Genomic DNA, 26,934 nt, shown 5'->3' with positions numbered 1-26,934 from the left:
TTTCTCTAGATTCCTCTCATATCAACAACAGCCTGAGTTACAATCTCTCTGATGCACACGTTGCTTCTGTTCAGTACTGGCACACTCGCGATAGCGTAGTATACGTTTGTTTGGAACTCATACTCGCATTTGTTTTTCAAACACGCTACTTTTATACTTGTTCTGTTATTACAATTTTAAGTCTCTGTAATTTTTTATATATTTCTTTGATTGTGATACCTGAGGATGTTGATCCTATTAAATGAAACTAGTAGTATCTTTATAAATATATCTTGTTATCTCTCGGTATTAGTCAAAGGTTTTTCATAATATACCAACTGAGTAAAAATGAATTCTGAAAAATATAAATATATGTTATTGTGTTAAAGGGTGCTTTTGGGGGTGGGGGAGAGAAGGGGAATGGTTTACTTTGGGGAAACTGGGGCAGGGGAGAGCGTTAATGGGGTGCAGACTGTTTCGGTCGACTGACCATCATCGGAACATATTCAGAATGAGTGTAGGGCTATGTCATGACTACAAGTTGAATCTGCCAAATAAGGGCATATGTTGTTGCTAAATGGCCGGAGGCGTGGCTTAATTTGTAAGTTCTGGATCGTCCAACATTTGGAAATTAGGTAGAGGCGATGGACGTTGATTGAATTTTCTAAGCATTTTATGGCAATAGTTTCGGAGTTTCAGACAACGAAACAATGCTTAGAATATCCGAATTGAGAAGACATCCTAGTATCAAAACAAGATATGTAAAAAATTTTTCCACTTCTTTCATTCTGCTATAATTGCCTTCTATACTCACCCATAATGCCCTAAAATATATATACCTGTTTTGAGTAATTATAGCCAATGTATTTAAAATAAGGGACACTCCTAAACAAAAACAGGTTATAATAACCAGTAAATAACTGGTTATTATAGCCTGTTTGAATTATGTGAGGTTAAATAAAATATTTAACCTCACATAATTCAAACTGGCATCCATTCCTTTGTGTGTCTATAGCTGATTGAAACTAAATTTTCTGTAATATATCTTCACAGCTTTTACATTACAGAAAGAAGCTATGATTTATGATAGTTATTTAGCATAAATTGCAATTATTTTCAAGTTTTTTTTGCTATGAATCTTACTTTTCACTATATTCATGGCAAAATTTGGAGGACTTTAGATATAGCTGACACCAGACATGCTCAAAGTGGGATTTGAAGTTGCATCTTGTTGGTTAGAGAATGAATACACTAACTACTTGGTCAACTGAGCTGGCAGTCTTGTTAAGTTTTATCATTATTATTAATACGTGACATCTCCAAGAAGTCCAAAGACTCATCAAAGGAGGACACCTACTCTACAACTCTCCGTCTCCACCACTCAATCCACCAACTACAACAAACTGCTTCTATATGAGTGCCAGCTACTGCCCACCATCACCACTAGTATTTTCACAGACAATCACAATAAAGTCGAATAAGATTTGTTCTTTGGAAGATTTACTTTAGATTTTGATTGCTCACTAGTTCTTCCATTCTGACCATAATATGCAAGATCATGAAACATTGTGAACACCTGGAATAAACTGGGGGAAGGAAACGGGTCCTTTTAGATTTTTTTTGGCATTGTAACCACTGGACAGGAAAGTTTAGTGAATAAAGCCAAGTTCTGCTGAAAGGGAACAGAAGTTGGAGGATATAAAGCATGGTCTGCCAGTCTACTTATCATAGAGAATGTTTACATGAATCTTGATTTTCAACCTGTGTGGTATATTTACCTTTTTTTAAAATTTTATTGCTGCTTAATGTTACTTCTTTAATGCTTGGAATTTGGTTATCAAAATTTTTTATCAAATTTACAAGCTATGGCATTTTCTTCACATAGCATACAGAAGTATATGAAAAATGTAGAAATACTCAGAATAAATACAAATGGCTGGGTTTTTGGATGATTCACTTCAGTTCTTGTATTCAAGGTAGATCAGCCAGTCTTTATTTTTTACATACACTTCAGAATGTGCAAGAAGATGAAGTTTATCCTCTATAATATATATATCATCAAAATGCCATGTACCCTCAAGGGGTGTACAGGATATGATAGTACTACATGAAAAAAAAAAATTACATCAATATTAATTTCCTATCTACAATTTTCCTCCAAATCAGCCTGTTACTTGTCATCACTCCAACATTATCAGATCTTATATTTCTATCGTCTAAGGCACTTTGTAAGGTATCAATCCACCTATATATCTTGGTCTTCCTCTGAGTCGTTTTGCTACAAACCTGGCAGAGAACACTTGTTTTGCTAATCTTTCTTCGGCCATTCTGTTTAAGTGACCATACCACCTGAGATTAGCTCTGCTAACGCATTCCTGGATGCTTACAATGTCAAGTTCTTTCCTAATATCCTTGTTTTTAATATGATATTGCCATTGATGCCATCTGCTCACGCCTATAATCTTTCTCAGGACTCTAATATCAGCAGTCTCTAGTCTTTGGCCAAGTGTTTTACTTCTGACCCAGCTCTCAGATCCATAAGTCAAAACTGGTTTGAACACTGTCTTGTATACAGCTAATTTAGTGTTCTGACTAATTTCTCTCTTATTCCATATGAATTTATTCAATTGACTTCCCACCATACCAGCTTTGCTGATTCTGTTGTCTATATTTAATTTACCGTCTTCAATAAAAATCATGCCTAAGTAGCTGAAATGTTTTATTTGTTCCACAGGTTCTCCATTCACAACACAGTTGACATTTTCAATGATTCTGCCTATTGTCTTTGTCTTTTTATTGCTGACCTTCATACCATATCTATTACAACAGTTATTCAATTTATTCAGAGAATCTTGCAGACTTGTAGCGGATTTATTTAGAAGTATAACATCATCCGCATAAAGCAAAGAGCTGAGATTAACACCTCCAATTTTGATATCAGGTTTAATACCACTTCCCTTCATAATGTGATCTATATAGGTAATGAATAACAGAGGGGATAATGTACATCCTTGTCTCACACCAGATTTAACATTAAACCATCTTCCTGTACTTCCTTCAATTCTAACTGCTGACTTACAACTCAAATAAAGTATTGCTTGATATAATGCCCCATTGACACCATATAAATGCAGCGTATTGAATAGCTTCTCTCTTGGCACCTTGTCATATGCCTTTTGCAAATCGACATTTTCAATGATTCTGCCTATTTTTATTGTCTTGTCTTTTTAATGCTGACCTTCATACCATATCTGTTACAACAGTTATTCAATTTAGTCAGAGAATCTTGCAGACTTGTAGCGGATTTATTTAGAAGTATAACATCATCTGCATAAAGCAAAGAACTGACATTAACATCTCCAATTCCTGACTGCATGCCTGGTCAGTGATTTTTACCACTGTGCTGTCATCATTGCTTGTTTCATTTAGCAGTAATTACTCCATATTTCAAGGATATCCGTTTCTCCCATTTTCATGTCACCTTTATTATCCTTAACTCCTTTTACAGCACTCTTTCCTTCATTCTTAAGCTTCTTCAACAACCTCCAGAATATTTTGCTACCTTCTTGATATTTATTTTCTATATTCTTGCTAAAGTCCTCCCATAACTTTTGTTTAGCTTTCTTACATTTGCCTCTGTATTCTCTAAGAGCACAAGGTGACTTATTTACCAGGAACTTTTGATATGCTTTCTTCTTTTCCTTCACTGCCTCTTTAACTTCCTGTGTCCACCATGGAGTTCTAATTTTTCTATCCTTGCTGACAACTTCACCACATGCCTCTAGCTGAATTAATCAGGTCTTTCTTCAAGGCTTGCCATTGAATCTCCAAGGTTTGATTCCTGTTCTCAAATGCTTTCATTTTTCCTTCAATAATCTTTGCTTATTTTAGTCTACAGTTCACATCTGAGAGCTGCTCAACTTTTATTCGCTTTAAAACTTTCTTACATGTTATTCTTTTCAATATGAAATTCAATTTTATCCTGCTCAAGACTAAATAGTGATCACTTCCAATTTCAAATCCTCTGTACACTCTGGTGTCCTGCACCAGGGAGAAAACATCACTATCAACAATAACATAGTCATTGAGACTTTTCTTATTCCTAGCCTCTTCTCTCTATGTGAATTTGTGCACATTTTTATGCTGGAACATGGTGTTAGTAATAACCAGTCCATATCCTTAGCAGAAATACAACAGGTATTTGCCATTATTATTAGCTTTGCTCTTTTCTCCAAATTTTCCGAAAATATTTTTGTATGTCTGACAATCATTTCCTACTCTGCTATTTAGATCCCCAACAAGGACCAACTTTTCCTTCTTCATTGTGTCCAGTTGCTTTTTCTAAAGCATCAAAAGATTCCTCCACTTCTTCCTTAGTAGAACCTTCTGTGGAACCATAGGCACAAATAAGTCTCATTGTCCAGTTCCCCATTCTCATTTACCACCATTACTCTACTTGATATATATATTATGTTTAACTGTTTAAGGGCTTTTGCACCCTATCATTAGGCCAAATAAACAGTTTACTGAATTTCTATATTTAATTTTTTATTTAATAAATATGTCTCTTATAACATAATTATATAGATGGTTAATAATCATCTGAATATTTAACCTATTTTTGTTTAGGAGTGCCCCTTTTTTATAATGTCATTGGTCTTTTACTCACTTTTAGGGTATTACTGAAGTTTTACATAGATATATATGAAGAATATAAGAGGTATAGGATGTTGCTTGCTGTTCTTATTCTATTTTTTATCCCCCCCCCCCAATGTATTCTCTGCCCATCCTTAATAATATATATAAAAAACCCAAGTTTTTCAAGAAGTTCAACATTCAAAATTCTTCGACATTGGCTCTATCCCCTACTTTTCCAACCTCCCCCTTTTAACTGTTAATATGTATTGCCACATGGCGGGATGCCTCTGAATAAGAACAGCCAGCAACATCCTACAAAGGTATGTCCAAATTTTCCCTTATTCTTCATATATCTAATTATGTAAAAATTCAGTAAAAGGCCAATGACATTATAAAAAAAAAAAAAAAGCACTCCTAAAAAAAAATAGGAGCATAATTAATATTTACTTAGAGTAACATGGGAAAGTTTTTTTTTTTTTTTTTGCAGGAAGCCAGTGAAGCTTATCTTGTAGGCTTGTTTGAAGATACAAACTTGTGTGCTATCCATGCCAAGCGTGTGACCATCATGCCCAAAGACATCCAGTTGGCAAGACGAATCCGAGGAGAACGTGCATAAGACTATACACTGCCACTGTTAACTGTGTAAGAGCACATGGTCATCATCATTGTTTAACCATCACTGGACTGTATCAACCACTGTTTTATACACAGGAGATGACGTTTTCATTTTAGATATCATCTAGTTTCTTTTATATGTTTGTAACTTATTTTCTTCTATTAGAATTAATATGAAACTTGGGAACATTTGTGCTTTAGTAATTCAGATTTCTTTTCTCCACTGTTCAAATTCATGTGGTAGTTATGTGTTTAGAACTTGTGTGTTCACATGTGGATTTTTCTTTATGCTCTTTCCCCTATTTTTTTCCTCATATTTAACTTTTTTTTTTAGTTCTAATTAATAGGTTGCATGCAACTTTCTGGTATAAATGGCTCTAATTTTTGTGTAATTTCTCTCGGAAAAAAAAAAGTTGGTGTACTTTGTAATATAATCATTTGATGATAAGATCGATAAATATTTGACATAGAATAAGAGTGGAAGTAACCTCTCACTGCCATGTTATGTCAAATGCAAAATTGGCTACTTTCACAATTGACCTAAAGTGTATAAATCAAATGTCAGTCTAAACAGTTCATTATTCAGAAACAAAATCTTTATTCATGATAAATAAATATTTACATTCCAGAAAAAAACTGGACTCATTTACTTTTTATATATCTATATACATTACATATAATGAGAGAGGGATTGACAAGAGACAGCTACTATTATAATATCCAAGGAGATTGTTACTACTTCAAACTCTTCAATTTATTTTCAAGCTGTGTAGTATCTTTGCCTTGCTCTTTCAAAACATTAATTGCAGCTTCTAATGTTGTTTCTTGAATGCCTGGAACGTGGTTTTCCAAACTACTATCAAATAAATGATCTATGTCATTTTCTTCACGTAACATACAGAAGTATATGAGAAATGCAGAAATGCTTAGAATAATTACAAATGGCTGGCTTTTTGGATGATTTAATTCGGTTCGGAAATTTTTTGAAGCTTTCCATGTTGCAGCATTGCTAGTTGAAAACTGAACAGGCTTATCATCTTCATCTGTACTTACAGGTAACTGTGATGTTGCAAATGGTACAGAACTGAAAATGTACAAAAAATAAGTCGTCAATATAAAATTGCCCAATAAATATGGTTTTATATTTTCATTTCACTAACATTAAGAATCTGTATACTACTAAACTGAAAGACCCACATTAGAACCTTGTTTACAAAAAAAAAAATATATATATATATATCTATCTAGGTCCTCCCAAGTTATCAAAGTTTAATAGTGACCCTGTACAGACACAGATCTCCATTGCACTTCAAGGAACATTTAGTTTTAGATGGTAGCGTGTTTCAGTAGCTGAGATGGTTAAGACAGCTAAACAGAGCAGTAAGTGACAAATCCTTTTATCAGAGAACTCAGACACAAGAAGTATATCTACCTGTATCAAATTTCACTCATCTAAAACTTCAACTCTACAGATGTGCTAGCTTTGCATTACTTGGAGACGAGGTTGCTTCCACTTGTAGGAACTTATCTGCTATTAAAAGCCTTTAGCTCTCTTCAAACTGAAAGCTTTTATTCTCAACCCAAAATTTTGGAATTCAGATAAATCTGCCCATAAAAAACATAAAAGAAAAGATACATTAAAAAATATGACCTTCATAGATCCTTTTCTCTGCTGCAGTTATCAATAACCTTTCATCAAGAGTACTCTACAAAACAGCTCTCAGCTGTAACTTTCCAGTAGCCCCTTGTCAAGTTCAAACACAGCATCCACAACCTGCCTTCAGATATTGCCAACATACATAAATGTGTTAGCTAATGCCTAAAACCAATCTCTCCACAAAGTATACAAGGACAGATTATAATTACTAGAGCTGATAAGAGTATTGTTACTGTAGTTCCTTGAAAATAAATGTGATGTTCAGACTGCAGCACCTATAAACTGTTATGTTATGACTCCTAATTCCCTTGAAAAAAAAAATAATAGGTATTCTTAAAAATGCCACATTTTGGCTCCGTGAATTAGTTTCAAAAAATTCAAATCTTTTAGTGGATATAAGATTTGCTCTAAAATTCACAATCCCAATAACTTTCCATCCTATTTGGAAGACTAGAATCTACTCCCCCACTGAGTATACTTCATTTTATATGTATATAGAAAATTCCATCCACCTCAAATCTTTAATCCACAATTTAGTTTTGACATCCCTTTTACTTGTCAATATCCCTCTTTCTGATACCTTAACAAATGTTTTCTCCTCCTAATCAGCGATTAGGAGGAGAAAACTAGTATTGCTATTGCCTAGCTACTTCAGTTGAAGGATACCATATATAAGCAGTACAATTACAGGATCTTCAACTAATTTCTGTATGAAACATTTTGAAAGACATGCTTTTGATACTGTCATTCTCAGACTAAACATGAATATGTTCTACATTTGGGTATATGGTTCAATACATTACCCTTCATGTGAACAGCCAGCCTCAACCCAGTTCACTTATTAAAAAAAAAAGGAAAAAAAAAACAGTAGGCTGACATTCTTTCTCAGTTTACACAAAACTTTCCCTCTCAACAATAAGGTATAAAAACCATTTTTGCAGAAACTTTTTTTTTGGCACTGATCCATTCACCATGCTTTGCTGTCTAGTGGTTACAATGTTAAAAAAAAAAAAAAAAATGTAACAAAGTAGTTAATCACATCCCTCTCACCATGCTGATTATAATGAGATGGCTATTCCTCACATTTAGGGAATCTCAAAAAAAAAAAAAACTATAACTAAAAGAAATGTGCATTGCTTTCATAGATCATTTTAAAATTGCACGTTACAACTGCATCGGTTTCTGGAAAATGTGTAAAATCCAGATAATTTAAAATACTTATTTTATACTGGCTGTAATAAATGAAAATTATATGAAGGGAAAATTAACCAAATTCAGGGAAGTGAAAGGAGCCAACAGTGACATGCATGTCTTTCAAGTATAATTTTCTAAAAAGGCAGGCATCTCCAAAGAATCAAATACACTCCCTGTTAGACATTCTTCTGATAATTATGCACTTATAACCACAAATTATCCAAATGCTTAAAGCTGATAAAGCTTATCTCTCAGGTACAGTTGCCCTTCCAAGGAAATATCCACCTGTTAATAAAAAAAAAAAAATTTAAACAGAGCTTGCTGGGTTATAGATCATATTTAAGTTATAGTAGACAAGAAACTATTCTTGGTTTACTCCTTTAACTAAGCATAAGTAAACTTCATGTGCAAATTTTTGCTGTCACTGTATTATATTATATAAAATAAATTACTAAGGAAATGACAAAGCCATACTACCTACCCATTCCTGAATTCTGCCTTTAACCACTACTCCTGAGATATGATTTTATCTGTAACCTGCTATTTCTGGCATGGAGCCATCCTTTATGTAATGGAGTTATTTTACACACTTTCCACTCCTTTAGAACATAGCTAGAGCCTAGAACAACTTGGTTAAAGACACCTCTTCTCTTGCATATTGAGAAATGCCACTGAATGCAGCAGTGTGATTAGATGGCATATGAAACCATGAGTTACAAAAATATGAGTTACAAAAATATATGTTTCTGTCAGTCATCCTGCTTGTCTTCATTTATATTGCCCATGAGCATACTAATCACCATTTTCTTCATATTCTCTACATAATGGGTTCTCCCTCACCTTCTACTTTGCTACTCATCCACCCAAGCTACTTCTGAAGTTTGTTATAAATATCAGTTTTATAGGTCACAGAGGAAATCTGATCTTACTGGCTTCTGCTACACCACTAGAAGACTATTTTCCCTCACCCCAACAATTTCTGCATCCTGAGAAACATTTGCAACAGACATCAGCTTAAAGTCAAGTTTTTCCTGATTCCAATTCATGGAAAACATTTGGAGCACTTTTGTTGGCTTTGCCAAGCTTGTAAAGGTAACCATATGTGCATAGTTTTAAGTTAACCAACAGTCAGTGTGTTTGGCCAGAATGGCTTCAAGGTAGGATGAATGAATGAACAGCAGCTGTTTGGAATGGAATAACTTTAGTTAACTCTGGGTAGCTTAGCTCTTAATGATAATAAAAATTATTCTCTTTCCATTTAGAAACTGCACAGTGTATTTCTTAGGCTATTACATATAACTCATTTAATTTCATTATCTAATTCTTACCATTAAGAAAAGTGAAAAATTCCTTAAAAATAGTTCTAAAACTCACCACTAGGGATGTTGTAAACACTAAATGTATGGTATTTGCATATCACACAACTCGCCAGGTGCCAAGAGGGTTTGAAAAGGACACAGGATTTTCCCTTCATTCTAGTGTGCTTTGTTCATGAAGCATTTGCACTCTGCAAATGTCATTGGTTGAACAAATGTCAACAGATTATTTTGTGGGGAGATGAGGCTCACTTTCACCTACACAGAGCTGACAAAATCCATAATTGCCAGGTATGGGCTATGCTAAACTCATGTACACTCCAATAAATTCCTTTGTATTCATCTAAAGTTACTATTTGGTGTGGGTTTTAAACTTTATCATTGGACCATTCTTCTTTGAGGACATTCGCCAGTTGGGTCCTATGACCTGCTCATTTAGAGACATATTGCAATATGATAAACACTTTTGTTTTGCCACAGTTAGAGCAGTGCTTGTGCATAGATTCAGGCATTTTCATGCAGGATGGGGCTTCTGCACACATCTCAATCTGTACAGGAGTTTCTTCAAGAAAATTCCACAGAAGCCAAAGTGATCAGCCATGCATGACAACCTCATCCACCTGGTTTGACCCCCTGGGGATTTTTCAAGGATAGGATTTGTGATAATCCTGATAACTTGCCATCACTTAAAGACAGCATGTGCACAACATTAGTCCAATCCAGCTATGTTCTGCAATTAAACACACCAGGAAGGGAAGCACATTGAACAGTACAACCACCTGTGAATGTACAGTGAATAAAAATGTGTTATATATATATATATATATATATATTTATGCTTGACTCTTCTCCTTACACACACAAAAATTTCTACATTCGAAACATCACACAGCTCCCCTGGTGATGAATTTTAGAACTTCCATTTTTTTCTGAGATATCGCTTCTGCATGAAGCACCATGGTGGTGCTCCACGAGGCCTTAAACAAGGATATTTTAATTTTGACCACCCAGTGTGTGTGTGTGTGTACACACACACACAGGTGTCGACATAGTCAACTGCAAAAGTAGATTTTGCTAGCTGGTAAGCAGCTGCAGATTCGATAAAAATATTTTTTATTTAATTTAATAATACCGTATTTTTCGGACAATAAGACAACTACAAATTTATGAGAAGATTTTTAGAAAAAAATATTTTATTATATATATAAAGATATTTACAAATTCTTAATTTTTATTTATTGTTACAATCATTTGTATTAGCAATATTCAGTTCATCTTCACTCTCGGTACTATCACTCATCTTGTTAATGTCACTGTTCGTATTACTTTTGTCTGAACTATTGTTGTCACTGCCTTCAAAAACTGCGTCATCTTCGGTACCATCCACCACATTTCTTAAATGATTATAATCGTCTCACAGCTTCCCATGAATTTTTCACCCAGGTACATACTTCTGAAATCGTTGGCTGTTTCATATGTCCTGTTGCTGTAACATCGTGATTTGGCTTTGCCATCCATTTGTTCCACTCTTCCCGCATAAAATTTTTGAAAGGTTTATTAATAGATCCATCCAAGCGAAGGCCTCCAGGAATGACTCTTGGTTGATTTTGTTTTATGCGCTCTGAATTAATCCCACACTAACATCGCAGGCTTTTTAAACAACGCACCTGGATGTTTTGCCCATATCTTTTGTATCCATAATTTCATTCCTGTTTTGTCCATCCAGCCTTTATCTTGAAGATTAACATGGAGGTAGTTTTGTTCCATCCATGCAACAAGCTAAAACTACAGTGTAGTGAGTTTTTTCATGGCCTGTTGTTTTGATCACTTGATTTGGTGCCTTTTGAATCTACTGTCCGATTTGAATGAGCATCAAAATTAGAGGCACTTCATCCATGTTCACAATTTGATTAAGCTCAAAGTTAAATTTCCTTCTCGCTGATGACAAATCTACGGAATTCTATAATTTTAGCTTCATAGTCAGCCAGCATTTTTTACGCATGTGGTTTTTGTACGCATGCATAACCCGTGTCTTTTCATAAATCTAAAGCACCAAGATGGTGATCCGGTAAAATCTAAAATTCCATTAGCAGTTGCCCATCGTTTCGCTTCAAAAATTATAATTTTTGTAGAAACAGATATTCCCATGTTTCAATGATTTGTTACCCACTTTTTCATTTGTACTTCTAATTCTGGCCATTTTTCTAGGTGCAAACGGAATGTTTTCTTGTGTTTACATAGTTTTAATTGTTCCTCTTGTTTTGAAAGATGTTGAAAGTTTATTTTTCACTTGGTTAGAGTATAATAAATTTAGTTTAATCCTTTATCCAATTGTGAGCAAACAAAGTTTGCACCTGAAAGTATCTTCAGGACTGGGGTAAGGTGGTACAACACCAGGGCACTCCTTGCAAAGGTGGCCAAGCTACCAACACTCCTATCTCAGTATCTCCCATAATGCTATACAGCATATACTGAGATAGGAGTGTTGGTAGCTTGCTCCACCTTTGCAAGGAGTGCCCTGGTGTTGTACCACCTTACCCCAGTCCTGAAGATACTTTCAGGCACAAACTTTGTTTGCTCACAATTGGATAAAGGATTAAACTAAATTTATTATACTCTAACCAAGTGAAAAATAAACTTTCAACATCTTTCTCTAAATCCAGAGCAATTTATTAAAAAAAAAGGATGGCACACCATTTGGCAACTCCTATAAGTAGAGATGACCTGCTAATGCTTCTGCCTGGTATCTCCACTCGGGCCTGGCTCCCACTGAAGAGACCTCAATAAAGGTCGAAACTAGTCTGGTTTGTGGCCCTTCCCTTAATGTATAACATTAGACATATCTGCAAGGAGATGTGTTTTGCATTATGGGAGATACTGAGATAAGAGTGTTGGTAGCTTGCTCCACCTTTGCACGGAGTGCCCTGGTGCTGTAACACCTTACCCCAGTCCTGAAGATACTTTCAGGCGCAAACTTTGTTTGCTCACACTTGGATAAAGGATTAAACTAAATTTATTATTCCTCTTGTTTTCTCCACTCACGAACCATTTTTTCTGTTGGTGGTGGACCAAAATGTCTTTCTGCTGCTCTGTTTCCATATTGTTTTGCATAATTTCTCACATTTAATTTATAACTCACATTATATGAAAGTCTTTTTTCTTTTACACTCATTTTTTCTAATTTTAAGATAAAAATTTTAACAACTTATAAAAAATAATTCAAATACGCATATGTTTACACACTAATGACGCTCTAAATTGGTGACTCACCCTCATGCAGCGAGATAACTTCAGTGGCGTATTTACTAATTTTATTAACATATTGCACCAGTAATTGAACTTCGGTACAGTGTAAAGATATGTATTTCAATGTTACCTTCAGACCATAAGACTCATCCCAATTTTCAGTCGATTTTTCTATGTAAAAAGGTGCATCTTATGGTCCGAAAAATATGGTAATAAAAATACTTCTCCAACATTTGGACATAAATGGATGACATAAAATATAACACTCGGCTGCAATTGGTAAGTTATAAGGTCAGTTTTTCTGAGATGCAGGTTTAAAATCCCTCTTTGGCTGTTGTGTCAAAGAGTTTTTTTTTTGGTGGTACATAGGGTTTTGCATAATTTGTTGAGCCCTGTATATAAAGTTATAGAATATAATTATTCTTTCTTTCTGTGTGATGGTACAATGGCAGTGAGTCCCCTTTTATGGGGAGGCGCTACACCATCTCAGTCCCGCCAAATTTTATCCGGGCTCCGGAGCCGGCATAGCCGACGAATCAGGCCTATGATGGCTGGGTCAGTATTCCAGATTGTAATCCGTGTGCATGTTCAGGGGGTTTGCCTGCTTGCGGGATGAAAAACCCCAGATAACCTAGCGAAAAAGCCCCTGCTGTCCATGCCCAAGACCGGTTAACTTGGCTATGGCTGAGGAGGATCCTTAAGCTCCTCGCGTTATCGATGGGAATTGAACCTAGGACACTCCTTCCCCAGGCATATGGTTGCGAAGTGCAAAGCCACTAGGCTAACCACGCAGACATATAATTATTCTAGTAGCAAGATATATTTAAATATTTGCTTGCTGTTAGACTTACAGGTATTTAACTGAGTGATACTTACAGTCAGCATGAAATTTCATAATGCCGTACCATAATTTATTTTGATTTAAGCAAATACAGTCTAGTTGGCTAAACTCTAAAATGCCAGCTCATACCCATTTCTTCATTATCTAGGTGGATAATATTCATTACCTACTAACAGGCCTCACCATAAGAAGATGAGAATTGGATTTTAGCTTAGAAAATCATTGGAGGTTAACCCAGCATTAGTAACGTGACGGTGTCACAGTTATTTCTTTCTATATCTTTGGGGGTCTGTGACACCCCACCTTACTAATGCCAGGTTAAAAGGATATGTGGAGGTCTCATCCCAATATAGCTTTGACTCTGAAGCAACACTTATAGCATGCTGTGCCACAGGTTAGTGAGAATGATTTTAGTGACTTGAGGTTGATCCTTACCATGCAAAACTTATAAGGGAGTCAACCATATAAATGTATATGGTTGACTCCCTTACCATGTGTATATGGTTAGGGAGTCAACCATATACATTTATATGGAATATGAGAGAATAAGTCAAAACACTAAAGGCTCTATACAAGACAAGCCAATTTTGCAGGGTTTCTTACAGACAAATCTGCCACAGAATTTATGCAAATTACAGACAAAAAAAAATACTGTTGTGGGCAGTAGATGACATTGCATGTGTAATAATAGATATGTAATAATAATTTTAACTTAGATTTGAGATCTATGAGGAGGGGAGGGGGGATTTAATCAAAAACTGCAGAGCCAAGTTATGAAAAAAATTAATGAGATTAGCAAATTGTATCATCAAAGTCAAAATGATAGAAATTAAAATATTAGGAAGGAACTTGATACTGTTACTCAGGAATGTGTGGGAAAGTGTTTGTTGCTAAGATGGCAGGAAGAAGACCCACGGGAAAATCAAGATCTAGGTGGACTGATACAGAAAGAAGCACCTTAGAAGACTGAAATATGATTTGACAATATTGTAATCCTGAACAGATAACAAAAGGAGGAAAATTGTTGACAAGAAGTCAGTAATGACATGATTTTTTTGTAGTATTATGATAGTATTCTGTACATCCCTTGAGGGTACAAATCGGAAATTTATGGGAAGGAATTTTTTTAATACATCCCTTGAGGGTACAAATCGGAAATTTATGGGAAGGAATTTTTTTAAAGAAATATTTAAAAAATAAATTAATTTCTTTTTCTTTTGCTTCAAGATTTGTCTTTTTACACTTCCATTCTTAGATCAGCAGTGTCTAGAAGAAAAGGATGCCAAGTTTTTTTGCATGCTTGGTTGTGTTAGCAAAGACTAGAGGTCTTTGCTAACAAGAAGAAGTCTGGAGATCTGGGTGTTATCAAAACTAAAGGAAAGAGGTTGAAAAGATTATCCTCAACCCACTGAAGAATATCAAAGTGATCAGGATTTTAGGTTTCAATATGGAATTTTTTAAAATATAAAACAAACACTCAAAACTTTGGGGGAGGAAAGAACTGTTTCCTGCTGCCCTGCATGCATTTCTTCAGCATCTACTCTATACCCCCAACACTTAGTAACTTTTATATGTTTCTATAATTTCTCTTTTTTCTACTTATCAAACAAAATTTTGTAATTCACAGATGAGTCCCAATTTTGATCACTCATCTTTAAATCCTCTCCAACACTTCCATATCCCCAATAAATTCAGGCAATATCAGAGTCTGTACTTATTTGTCAGCCTTTACCCATATTGTCAATCTGTTTAAAACAACTGCAACATCTCTAAATTGACATTATTAACAATTGCCCTCCACTATTTTGCATCAAATGCAAACAGTTATTCCCATTCATTCTTCCTCCTCCTCTTGTGCCTTATTCCTTCTATTTCGGGTTGGCCTTTTACATGATGATGCGACTTTTTACGTGCGTGATCCCAACCGACTTGTTGCAGAGCTTGATACTGGGTGAAGAGAAGGTATTTTTGTCTGTAGATGTGTGTTCATGGGACTGGTTTTGCCTGTTCTGAGGGACAAAAAACCAGTTTCAAGGAGTAAAACTCCTCCATATAAGAATAGCAAACTCACCTACAGTTGAAAGAGATCAGATAAAGGTCTCATTTCATGGACAGGAATCAAACCCAGGTCTTTGTCTATACTGACTGAGCTATGGAGGCTCTAGTTATTCCCATTCATACCATTCTAAATATTCGATATCTAACCTAAAAATTCAACAAAGTTGTTCACCTTCTCAGTCCAAATGGAGACAATGTCACTATCTTCTTGGCTATTGACAAATCCTGCAACATTATTACCATATCTAGTACTCTAAAATCCCAGGTCTCCTCCATCACATTGTCTATTTCAGGTAATTATCTTTCAGAGTCTGCATAAATTTCCATTATTCCTTCCCATGCATACTCTCCTACTTCCAACCTATTCATAGCTGATGCCCGACCCCATTATAATTATTACTTGAACTGCACGATCTATGGAATTGGTGGATGGTAATGTGTAGCACAGAGTATCCTACAACAAGTCCTCAGACTCCATGGAGGTGTTACGTAATAATAATAAGCAATACTAATATAGCACTTAATATACCATATTCCTGTTGTAAGTTTTTTCACTCGGTCATCATCATCAAATTCCTGACATGTACCCTCAAGGAGTGTACAGGATATGATAGTACTACATGAAAAATTTACACCATTACTAACTTCCTATCTACAATTTTCCTCCAAATCAGTTTGTTACCTGTCAAGACTCCAACATCATCAGATTTTATATTTCTATCGTCTAAGGTACTTTGTACCATATCAATCCACCTATATCTTGGTCTTCTTCTGAGTCGTTTTCCTGCCAACCTGGCAGAGAACTTGTTTTACTAATCTTTCCTCGCCCATTTTGTTTAAGTGACCATACCACCTGCGATTAGCTCTGCTAACGCATTCCTGGATGCTGACAATGTCAAGTTGAATTCTTTCCTAATATCCTCGTTTTTAATATGATATTGCCATTGATGCCATCTGTTCATGCCTCTAGTCTTTGGTCAAGCGTTTTACTTCTCACCCAGCTTTCAGATCCATAAGTTAAAACTGGTTTGAACACTGTCTTGTATACAGCTAATTTATTGTTCCTACTAATTTCTCTGTTATTCCATATGAATTTATTCAATTGACTGCCTACCATACCAGCATTGTTGATTCTGTTGTCTATATCCATATTTAATTTACTGTCCTCACTAAAAATCGTACCTAAGTAGTTGAAATGTTTTACTTGTTTCACAGGTTCCCCGTTCACAACACAGTTGACATTTTCAACAATTCTACTTATTTTCATTGTCTTTGTTTTTTTAATGCTGACCTTCATACCATATCTATCACAACAATTATTCAATTTAGTCAGGGAATCTTGCAAACTTGTATTGGATTTATTTAGAAGTATAACAACTTCTGCATAAAGCAAAGAGTTGATATTAACATCTCCAATTCTGATATCATGTTTAATACCACTTTCCTTCATAATGTGATCCATATAGATAATGAATAATAGAGGGGATAATGTACATCCTTGTCTAACATTAAATCACATTGATGTACTTCCTTCAATTCTAACTGCTGACTTACAACTCAAATAAAGACTAAGTATTGCTTGATATAATGCCCCATTGACACCATATAACTGTAGCATATTGAATTATCTTCTCTCTTGGCACCTTGTCATATGCCTTTTCCAGATCGACAAAACTTAAATACAGATCTTTCTTATATTCCCATGCTTTCTCAACTATTTGTTGTGAAGTGAAGATCTGATCCTGAGAGCCTCTATTTGGCCTGTATCCAGCTTGTTCTTCAACAAGGTTTTCTTCCACAATTCTTCTTAACCGTTTCTCAAGTATGCTTGCATAGATCTTGCCAGGAACACTCAGTAGGGAAATACCTCTGTAATTCTCACATTCAGTTTTATTTCTCTTTTTATATATGGGTACTATTAGAGCTCTACTCCAATCATCAGGAATTCGTCCCTCTGTCCAGAGGGACGAATACGCAGCCACTATAAGACTTTTATACCACCATACTTCAGCATTTCTGGTCGAATATCATCTAGTCCTGCTGCCTTTCCACATTTCAAATCTTTGATAGCTTTTTCTACTTCAAGTATGGATATGTATTCCTGACTGTATGCCAGTTGAGCGTTTTTTACCACTGTGCTATCACTGCTTGTTTCATTTAGCAATTTTTTGAAGTAATTACTCCATACTTCAAGGATATCTTTTTCTCCTGTTTTCATGTCACCTTTATCATCTCTAACTGCTTTTACAGCAATCGTTCCTCCATTTCTAAGCTTCTTCAACAACCTCCAGAATATCTTACTGCCTTCTTGATATTTATTTTCTATATTCTTGCCAAAGTACTCCCATGACTTTTGTTTAGCTAGTTTTACACAGTGTTTAGCATTCTTGCATTTGTCTCTATATTCTCTAAGAGCACTAGCTGACTTATTTGACAGGAACTTTTGATATGCTTTCTTCTTTTCCTTCAATGCCTCTTTAACTTCCTGTGTCCACCACGGCGTTGTGATTTTCTATCCTTGCAGACAACTTCACCACATGCCTCTCTGGCTGAATCAATCAGGGTTTTCTTCAAGGCTTGATTCCTGTTCTCAAACTCTTTCATTTTTTCTTCAATAATCTTTGCGTATTTTAGTCTACAGTTCACATCTGAAAGCTGCTCATCTTTTATTCGCTTTAAAACTTTCTTACATGTTATTCTTTTCAATATGAAATTCAATTTTATCCTGCTCAAGACTAAATAGTGATCACTTCCAATTTCAAATCCTCTGTACACTCTGGTGTCCTGCACCAAGGAGAAAACATCACTATCAACAATAACATAGTCAATGAGACTTTTCTTATTCCTTGCCTCTTCTCTGCAAGTGAATTTGTGCACATTTTTATGTTGGAACATGGTGTTAGTAATAACCAGTCCATGTCCTGAGCAGAAATCCAATAGGTATTTGCCATTATTATTAGCTTTGCTCTTTTCTCCAAATTTTCCCAAAATATTTTTGTATGTCTGACAATCATTTCCTACTCTGGTATTTCGATCCCCAACAAGGACCAACTTTTCCTTTTTCATTGTGTCAGTTGCTTTTTCTAAAGCATCAAAAAATTCCTCCACTTCTACCTTAGTAGAACCTTCTGTGGGACCATAGGCACAAATTGAGGGTACATGGCAGGAATTTGATGATGATGATTGTCCAATTCTCCTTTCTGATATTTGCCCACATCACTCTACTTGAGACTGCCTTCCATTTCTTTGCCATTCAGGCTTCTTATGTTGATAGTACTGATCTTTAACTCTGGTGATGTTGAGTTGGGGTGTGCTTTCAGATTTGTTCCAGTAGCTGACTTTTTGCTTTTCGCCCTGGTTCCCTGCCGAAAACAACGGGGGGCCTTGTTTAACCGGGTGACACCCCAGCCGGCATGAAATTTTGTCATGTTGTACCATCATTTTCTATATTGGTTTAAGCCAATAAGAATACAATTTGGTCGGCTAAATCCCAAATTGCCAGCCCATCCTCGTTCGTTCAGTATCCAGGTAGATACCCAACAGGGTGCACCACGAGAAGGTGAGGATTGGACATTAGGTCAGAAGCCCAGGTCGGTTCTCCGTGGAGGTCTCCTCTCAGTTATATAGCTTTGACACTTAAGCACCCCCTTTTCACTCGGTTAGACTATGAATTATACATTTAGTTTAATCCTTTATTCGAGTGTAACCAAAGTTTGCGCCTGAAGTATCTTCAGGACTAGGGTAACTCGTGGTAAAGGTGGTATAAGTTCTCATCACTTGCCTTAGTATCTCCATAATGCAAAGCACATCTTGCAGACATGTATAATGCTATGCATTAAGACCAATTTAGACCTTTATTAAAGTCTCATCAGTGGGAGCCTGACCAGTGGTGGTGATACCAAGTCATATAGGTAAATATGACTTCTCCATTACTTCTACACCTTGGTATCACCACCACTAGGTCTAGCTCCCAGTGATGAGACCTCAATAAAGATTGAAATTGCCTGCTCTGCAAACCACTACATAATGTCTGTAGGAGAAAAGATGTTTATTATTATGTAGAATCAAGTGTTTTTCATTCCATATGTCTAATTTATGCTATTGTCACTACATATGCATAAACTAATTGTGTTTTATTGTACCACTGTAGATTTAGTGGTACAATAAAGCTACTCGTTTTTCTTGTATTTGCAGTATGGTGTGTTTGTTGGGGAGGGGATGTTTAACACTATACGGCAACATTTTTTCATCTGAAAATATAGGCATAACAAGCGAAACTTATGGAAAAATATATATTTGTTTTTATTCATAAAAAACAAATCCTGTTTCATGGCAAGCACACATGTGATAATAAAACATTTTTTGTGTTGAGTTTTTTTTTCTATGTGGTTTTAAATAAATTTTTTTTTTCTCCCATCAACAAAAGGCTATTAGCAAACTTATAGTACATTTTAGACAGTTGGTGGGCAAGGATTTTTTTTATTTTTATTAATTTATATATATATTTTTTTGTATTTATGATTTATTTTTTACATAGTCTGGAAACCTTGCTCTAGAGACCAAACATGGAACTATTCCAAGCCACTTCAGGCCTCTAATAAGTGGAACAGTGGTTTCATACCAGGTGATGAAATTCATTTCCCACCTAAAGACAATTATAAACATCCACGCCAATTGCGGGATTCAAACCAGCAGCCTATTAGTTGGAGAGCAGATACTCTGATCACTCGGGCAACTAAGTCCAGCAAAGACCACCCCAGACCGGTTTCGACCTTTGTTGAGGTCTCTTCAGTGGAAGTCACTGAAAAGTTTTTTTTTTGGCTTTCGTTTTAGCTAATGATAAAGAAAAATTTTCTTCCTTTATCATTATTAAAAATTGCTTGACTTCACCAGTAAAGTTTTCTAAATCAATATCAGCCCCATAAGATTGTAAAATTTTGTTAATACTAGTCTTGTACTTGTATTAACAAAATATTGAGCTATTAAATAATAGCTCAATAATATAATATTTATTTAATATTGAAATATTAAATAAATATTGAGCTATATCTTTCTTCAGAAGAAATGCCCAAACATATCTGACTAAATAGTTTTATGCTCTTTCATTAATTTCCAAAATTAGCTTATCAGAAAGACATTAAAAGTATTAACAATGAAATTTTCTTTCCCTTGTAATATACGAGTAATCTCATCGTTAGATTGTGAAATTTCGTGAGAAATTTTTTTTTCACTCTTTCCTTCTCATCTTTAATTTTGTCTCATCTGTTAATAAATTCACTTCTTCATTTAAAGCAGCAAAAACTATTTCTTATATCTAAAATAAAACCAACTAAAGGCTGTAACAAATTATTAACTAAAAACAAATCCATATTGGGATCTTGTAGAGATTTACTAGTAGCATTTATTTGTTGTGAAATTTTTCCCACACAACTGTTAAAATTGCTGTTTCTGAATTGTCAAAATGATCAGCCAGTGACGAGCTCTAATTTAGAAATAGGTTTTTCATGAGAAGAAATGGATACTTTTAAGTAGTGCCTCTTTAATTTGTTTATCCACGGTTTCAAAGCAATACAATGTCAGCTCTTGTGAACTATCTCGTTTCACTTAATCTTTTAACCGTTAAAGATTTTTTTTTTTTCTCCCTAAATGTTTAAGGAGTATATTCCATCTTCTTGTTGAAGATGAAAAGCAATTACATATGTTTTAAATAAAACAAAAATACTGCACTGCTTCCGGACAAGATTCCCCGGCATAGTTGCCAATTCAATTTTAATGGATCAATACTTCATCCACATTCTACTTTTTACCATGCAATTACCCCCTTCGCTGTTAATCCCTGAACGGCGATTTTAGAGCATTAACGGATTAATTGTGGTGGAAGAACATTTGACTTTACATGTACTGTGTTACTTGGAATTTCCTTTACTGTCCGACGATATCTGATATATATATTTTTTTCCTGCACAATTATTGTGTCTTTTCCCAAAAATAAAAACGAATTTCACATGTGCGAAAATAACCAATCCTGAAATGACCAGAGATCAGCCTTTGGAATGAATCTATTTAATAATAGTAAATTTGCTGTCTTTTATTCTTCAAATCAGTGTCATGAAATAAGACAACTTCGTTCTTTCACTTTACTGACAATATAGAAGAATTTTTTTTTCGCAAATTTTCAAATGTTTGTTTCATTTAAAATATTGTGTCAGATATTTATATTTTTTAAATAACATTCATTGAAATAAATATGACATTTTGATTTCTTTCCTTACAAAATACCGTTATATGGATCGTAACATTCCAATTTTAGGAACGATTTTTTTTTGTGTGAACAACAAATGACGTTAAACTGCATTACTCAGGGTTTCCGATTGCAAGTCTTTTTAATATCAAAAATTATATCCAATGGTATTTTATCAGAGACTCTTTGGCTTTGTCTTTTGCTTAAAACTGCAAGAGATTTTTTTTTAGGATCTGCATTACTATGTTATCCAGTGTAGCCACTATAGATATGCTGAAAATAAAACATGAAGGATAATAATTCAAAATGCATGTCATTTTGAAGATTTTCTACTGCATCTATCTCCCTTCTCCTCTCCTGGAACTCAATTACATAACTACTTTAAATTTCTACTGGTTTGAAAGCTTTCAGACAGTATTCAAAATTTGTTACTTCAGTTTACTGTTTTGACAAAAAAAATAAAATAAAGCAATAATATTGTTGTGTCATCGGAGCTTCTAATTCTGTACTATTTCTTTGCAATCTGAAATCAGTTGTTCAATGGTCTGCTGAAATTTCAGTAGTGTTATTTTTGTTATTTATTTTTTAATTCTATATATTACTATGTCTTCGAAATAGTCCATAATAATCCTCTTAGTGCAGTGTTTCTCAACGTGGGGCCTATGCCCCACGGGGAGGGGGTGGGGGATTAGAAAAAGATGTTGCATTCATCACTGATATACTGAAAACACTCACCACTGTCGGCGAGGGGGGAACATCAAAATCTTTGAAGCGTTGAGGTGGGGCATGATCCAAAAACGTTGGGAAATACTTCTTGAGGAAAAGCTAAACTTGATTACTCTTACTGCTATTGAGAAAGACGAGAGAAAGTTTCCCTAGAAATCACTAAATTGCCAAGCCGTAGTACAGAATACACCAAGAATGTCTTGTTTCGTTTTCCATTGTTGATTACAGACATCCTAACACAGAAATACAGACATATCTTTTATAAGCTGATACAACAGTTATACCAAAATGATTTCTTAATTTATAGTGATTAGTTTCATTTTTATTATCGAAAAATTATAAATAATTTGATACAATTATCTTCAAAAAAAAAAAAAAGATTTGAATTATTTAAAAGAAAAGGTGCATATGTATTACATAATTTTTTTTTTTGGGGGGGGCAGGGTTATAGACCTATTCCTTTCTGCTCGAGCAACAGTCCATAAGCTAATGAAAATTACTGAGGAAGTGAGAAACAAAGCCATCCAGTAGGTGTACTAAAAAGTCCCTAACAATAGTCGAATACATACAGAAATTTATTTTATTTTATTATTATATTTTTCACCTTTCTGATTGCTTTACAGATGTTTAAAACATTTTATTCTGATATTGCTTTTGTAGGATGAAACTGTTTTTTAAACATTAATTTCTCCAATATTGCATAATTTTATGATTTATACTTATCAGGAAATAATATTAATGAAAAAATATTACAAATTTGCTAATTTATAATAATCACAATTTAATTAATCGAACTTTTAATAGGTCCAATTACTTTGGAAAAATAACGAATTCAAACAAAAAAGAAAGTGCACATATGTTATCAAGCAGTATTTTGTGTGTGGTATGGTGATAATTTTGGGAGGGGGAATTCTGTTATGAAAATTTTGGAAATAAAATTTCATTTTGATGCATGCACCTACACGTTTCGAAAGATAAACTGTATCCATGTTCTTATCCATAGGGAAAATATCGCAGTTTATTTCTATTTGTAGCGAGTGATTATGTATGATTCTCTATAAAGCAAAATTTAAAAGTGCAAACCTTCATGCAATCTGTGAACTAACTTTCGAAATAAGATTATGAATAAAAAAGAAAACAATTTGGAACAGATGGAGGCTGTATTCATTTTTAGATTCGGATTTTCATGAATTTATAAAATAATTGTTTGACAAAAATAATTATCTTCAATCAAGTTCCGGGAGAATTTTAAAATGTATTGGCGATTAAAATAATTTAGCAAAAAAATTGATAGTGACATTGATCTTCCAAAGCCATACAATATGAAGTGAAGAAAGTATTAAAGGTATTTCTTATTTTGCGCTGGCATTAAAAACTATAAATATATGATATATGATAAAAACAAGCAGCAAAAAATGAATATAATTCATAGGTATTTAGTCTGATATAACTTAGATTCCGGTTACCAAGAAAACTGCAAGCAACTGCGTTTCTTGCTGTAGGCAACTGAACATAGCTACTACGTACGCCAAGTATCTAGTTAAGCGTTCTTTTCTAATGGACATGACGGTCAAACTGCACTTATCTATCCATGTTCTTTCAAAAGGTGGACAGAATATTATCCAGGTTTGCTGGACGTGTATATACGTTCAGCAAAGAAATGGTATGCTTACACACATGAATTTTATGGAATACAGGAGTTCCTGTTAGTTTTATATTCTAAGGAAAGGACAATGTATTTCAAATGGAAGCAGGAGGCCTCACAAATTATTCAGTGGCCTCTAGTTTTTATATTATGAATTTAATATTTAAAAATAAGTATTTTATTTTGCAACTATAACTAAGCTGTTTTAAAATGTGGTCCCCAGCTTGTGCCTAATGGTATATGTGGCCCTGTATCTCTCCTGAGTCTGGCTCCCACTGAAGAGACTTCAATAAAAGTAGAAACTGGTCTGGGTAGTGGTCCTTCCCATTATGCATTACATTATACATGCCTGAAAAGGGGTGTGTGTGCTTTGCATTATGGGATACATACTAAGGCAAGTGACATAAATATATTTCACGTGCAAAACTTTGTTGTGCTTACTTGGGAAAAGGATTAAAACCAAGTATAAAATTTCTTGGTATCTAACACACACACACACACACACACACACACACACACACACACACACACATATATATATAGGAAAAATAAATAAACAAACAATATTAGTTGCCCCTTACCTTTAATGCATAGCATCATACATCTCCTCAAGGAGGTGTGCTTTGCATTAAGGGTAAATATTAAGAATAGTGATCAGAGCTTATTCCATCTTTACCACGAGTTGCCTAAGACTTGCACTATAAACAATATTAGTTACCCCTTACCTTTAATGCATAGCATCATACATCTCCTCAAGGAGGTGTGCTTTGCATTAAGGGTAAATGTTAAGAATAGTGATCAGAGCTTATCACACCTTTACCACGAGTTGCAGGCGCAAACTTGACTTACTTGTCTGTTTGCTTACTTGGGAAATGGATTAAAACCAGGTTTAAAATAGCTTGATATCTTTAACGTATATTATACCCAAGATAAAAAACTTTCTACATATATATAATGATTATTATTAGAACCCTACTCCACTCCACTATATACTACAACCTTTTCCCCTACTACTTAATTCTCCAACTACACACAACCGCAATCATCGCCATCACCAACAACAGTATTTTATCTATAAATTGCATTATGTTCTGATGGCCGATTTGTCTCCATACAGCTGCCATCTCATCGATGCTGAGAAGGTGTTTGACAAAGTATGGCATCAAGGCCTTCTTTACAAACTCATAAAATTTAACTTGCCAATCAAGTTAACAAAAATAATCCACTCATACCTGAAAGACAGATATATGCAGGTAAGGATCGGCGAAACTGCGTGGCCTCAGATCCTCTGCAAGAAGTATCATAGCAGGTGTCACACAAGGCTCCCTTCTATTGTCACTACTCTTCAATATTTACATCTCAGATGTCCCAAACACTCCATCAACCATCATGGCTTTTTATGCAGATGACATGGCGATACTAGCCGGATCACTCAGGCCACATCTAGCCACATAACTACAAATGCAGCAAGAAATCTTGAAAAATGGTTTCAAAAATGGAGAATAGACATCAATGCAGATAAGAGCACAGCCATACTCTTTACAAGGAAGAAAGCAAACCACCATGGAGCAGTCACAATGTTCAATACTGATATCCCATGGCAAAAAGAAGTAAAATACCTGGGAATCAAACTAGATAACCAACTCAACTTCAACTCCCACATCTCTCATGCCTGCAACAAAGCTAACTCAGCAATAGCTCAACTTAACCAAAGAAGCAAAGTCAGTTCAGAAAACAAACTAAGAATATACAAAGCAATCATCAGACCCACGTTAACTTACGGTTCATCAGCGTGAAGCCACACCTCCCCTAACAACATCAAAAGATTACAAATAATCCAAAATAAATGCCTCCGAATGATCTTTGATGCCCCATTATTTCTAAGGAACACTATCCTCCACCAAGACAGAAATCTGCCAGACATATCTACGTTTCTCTTCCAGATAGCAGCCAGGCACTTTGCTCAGGCATCACTCCATCCCAACCAATCCATTTGTGAATCATCAGATTACGATGAAAAAGGCAGATGGAAACACAAACGCGACTCGGATCACAGATTGAAATAATTCTAAACAGCCCTAATTAGGGCGAGCCAGGCGTCAAAAATTTCTTTCATTAAATAATTAAAACGTATCGTTTACGGGATAAAAAGCAAAGGGATTGATGTCCATCTTGCCATAGAAGTTAATAGTTAACTTCTATGGCAAAGGGGAATATGAAAAACATTTTTGCTTCACCCATAAATCCTTTTATGGGTGAAGTAAAATCCTTTTTCATTTGAATAAATGATGTAAAATCCTTTTTCATTTGAAGGTGCCGACGAGATCGGTACCTTCAAATGAAAACGGCCACATCAAGATTCCTCTCGTAATAATTCAACAACCAGAGGAATAATATAATACAATATTATTATACAAACGCCTCCGGGAGTCATATATCTATACTACGTGTGTGTGTTAGTATATTATTGTGTTTATATTATATTGTATATTATAGTGCTAGTGTTTGAAAATACTATAATACACGATACTTGACTAGTACAAATTCATAATTTTCGATTACAACATCTAAGTGCGGTTTTATGTGATTATCTTACCTCTGAGTAAATTTCATAAACGAATGCGATATATATGAACAACGGGACTTGCTAGTATTCAAAATTCTGAAAGGAGTCTTAGATACATATTCCTTCACAACTGATGACACTAAAATAGAAACCATTTTCTGTATACTACATGCATCTACTGTATATTAAAATTGCGACGTTCTTATGTAATA

General features: G+C 34.8%; 2 protein-coding genes across 4 annotated transcripts in view; one reads left to right on the top strand and one right to left on the bottom strand.

Moving 5' to 3' along the window:
- Positions 1 to 5,423, top strand: part of LOC150094848 (histone H3.3A) — a 44,725-nt gene extending 39,302 nt beyond the window's left edge. For both annotated transcript variants that reach the window (XM_090411407.1, XM_090411406.1), the window contains exon 3: positions 5,105 to 5,423. In XM_090411407.1, the coding sequence (XP_090267533.1) occupies positions 5,105 to 5,233 (129 nt within the window). In that variant the 3' untranslated portion in view covers positions 5,234 to 5,423. The remainder of the gene's footprint in view (positions 1 to 5,104) is intronic.
- Positions 5,424 to 5,806: 383 nt separating this feature from the next.
- On the bottom strand, positions 5,807 to 26,908 carry LOC150094847 (uncharacterized). Of its 2 annotated transcripts, XM_090411405.1 has the most exons (3): positions 26,753 to 26,883; positions 22,521 to 22,744; positions 5,807 to 6,316 (listed from the first exon to the last, which is right to left on the bottom strand). In XM_090411405.1, exons 2-3 carry the CDS (start codon positions 22,571 to 22,573, stop codon positions 5,968 to 5,970), a joined length of 402 nt encoding a protein of 133 aa, XP_090267531.1. In that variant the 5' UTR covers positions 22,574 to 22,744; positions 26,753 to 26,883; the 3' UTR covers positions 5,807 to 5,967. The 2 variants fall into 2 exon arrangements, with proteins under 2 accessions (XP_090267531.1, XP_090267530.1); XM_090411404.1 differs by lacking the exon at positions 22,521 to 22,744 and having other exon boundaries at positions 26,753 to 26,908.
- Between the last annotated feature and the right edge of the window lie 26 nt (positions 26,909 to 26,934).

This window comes from Typopeltis vanoorti, chromosome 21, assembly GCF_054136105.1.
Source record: "Typopeltis vanoorti isolate ZY-2024b chromosome 21, IOZ_Tvanoo_1.0, whole genome shotgun sequence".
Classification (NCBI taxonomy): domain Eukaryota; kingdom Metazoa; phylum Arthropoda; class Arachnida; order Uropygi; family Thelyphonidae; genus Typopeltis; species Typopeltis vanoorti.
Note: the sequence above shows the minus strand (reverse complement) of the source record. Positions and strands in the feature narration are given on the sequence as shown.

Coding starts and splice junctions, on each gene's coding strand:
- LOC150094847 (XM_090411404.1), bottom strand. CDS start 26,877: ATGGTTTCTATTTTAGTGTCATCAGTTGTGAAGGAATATGTATCTAAG. Junction 6,317..26,752: donor TTTATGAAATTTACTCAGAG/GTAAGATAATCA, acceptor GTACATTTTCAG/TTCTGTACCATTTGCAACAT.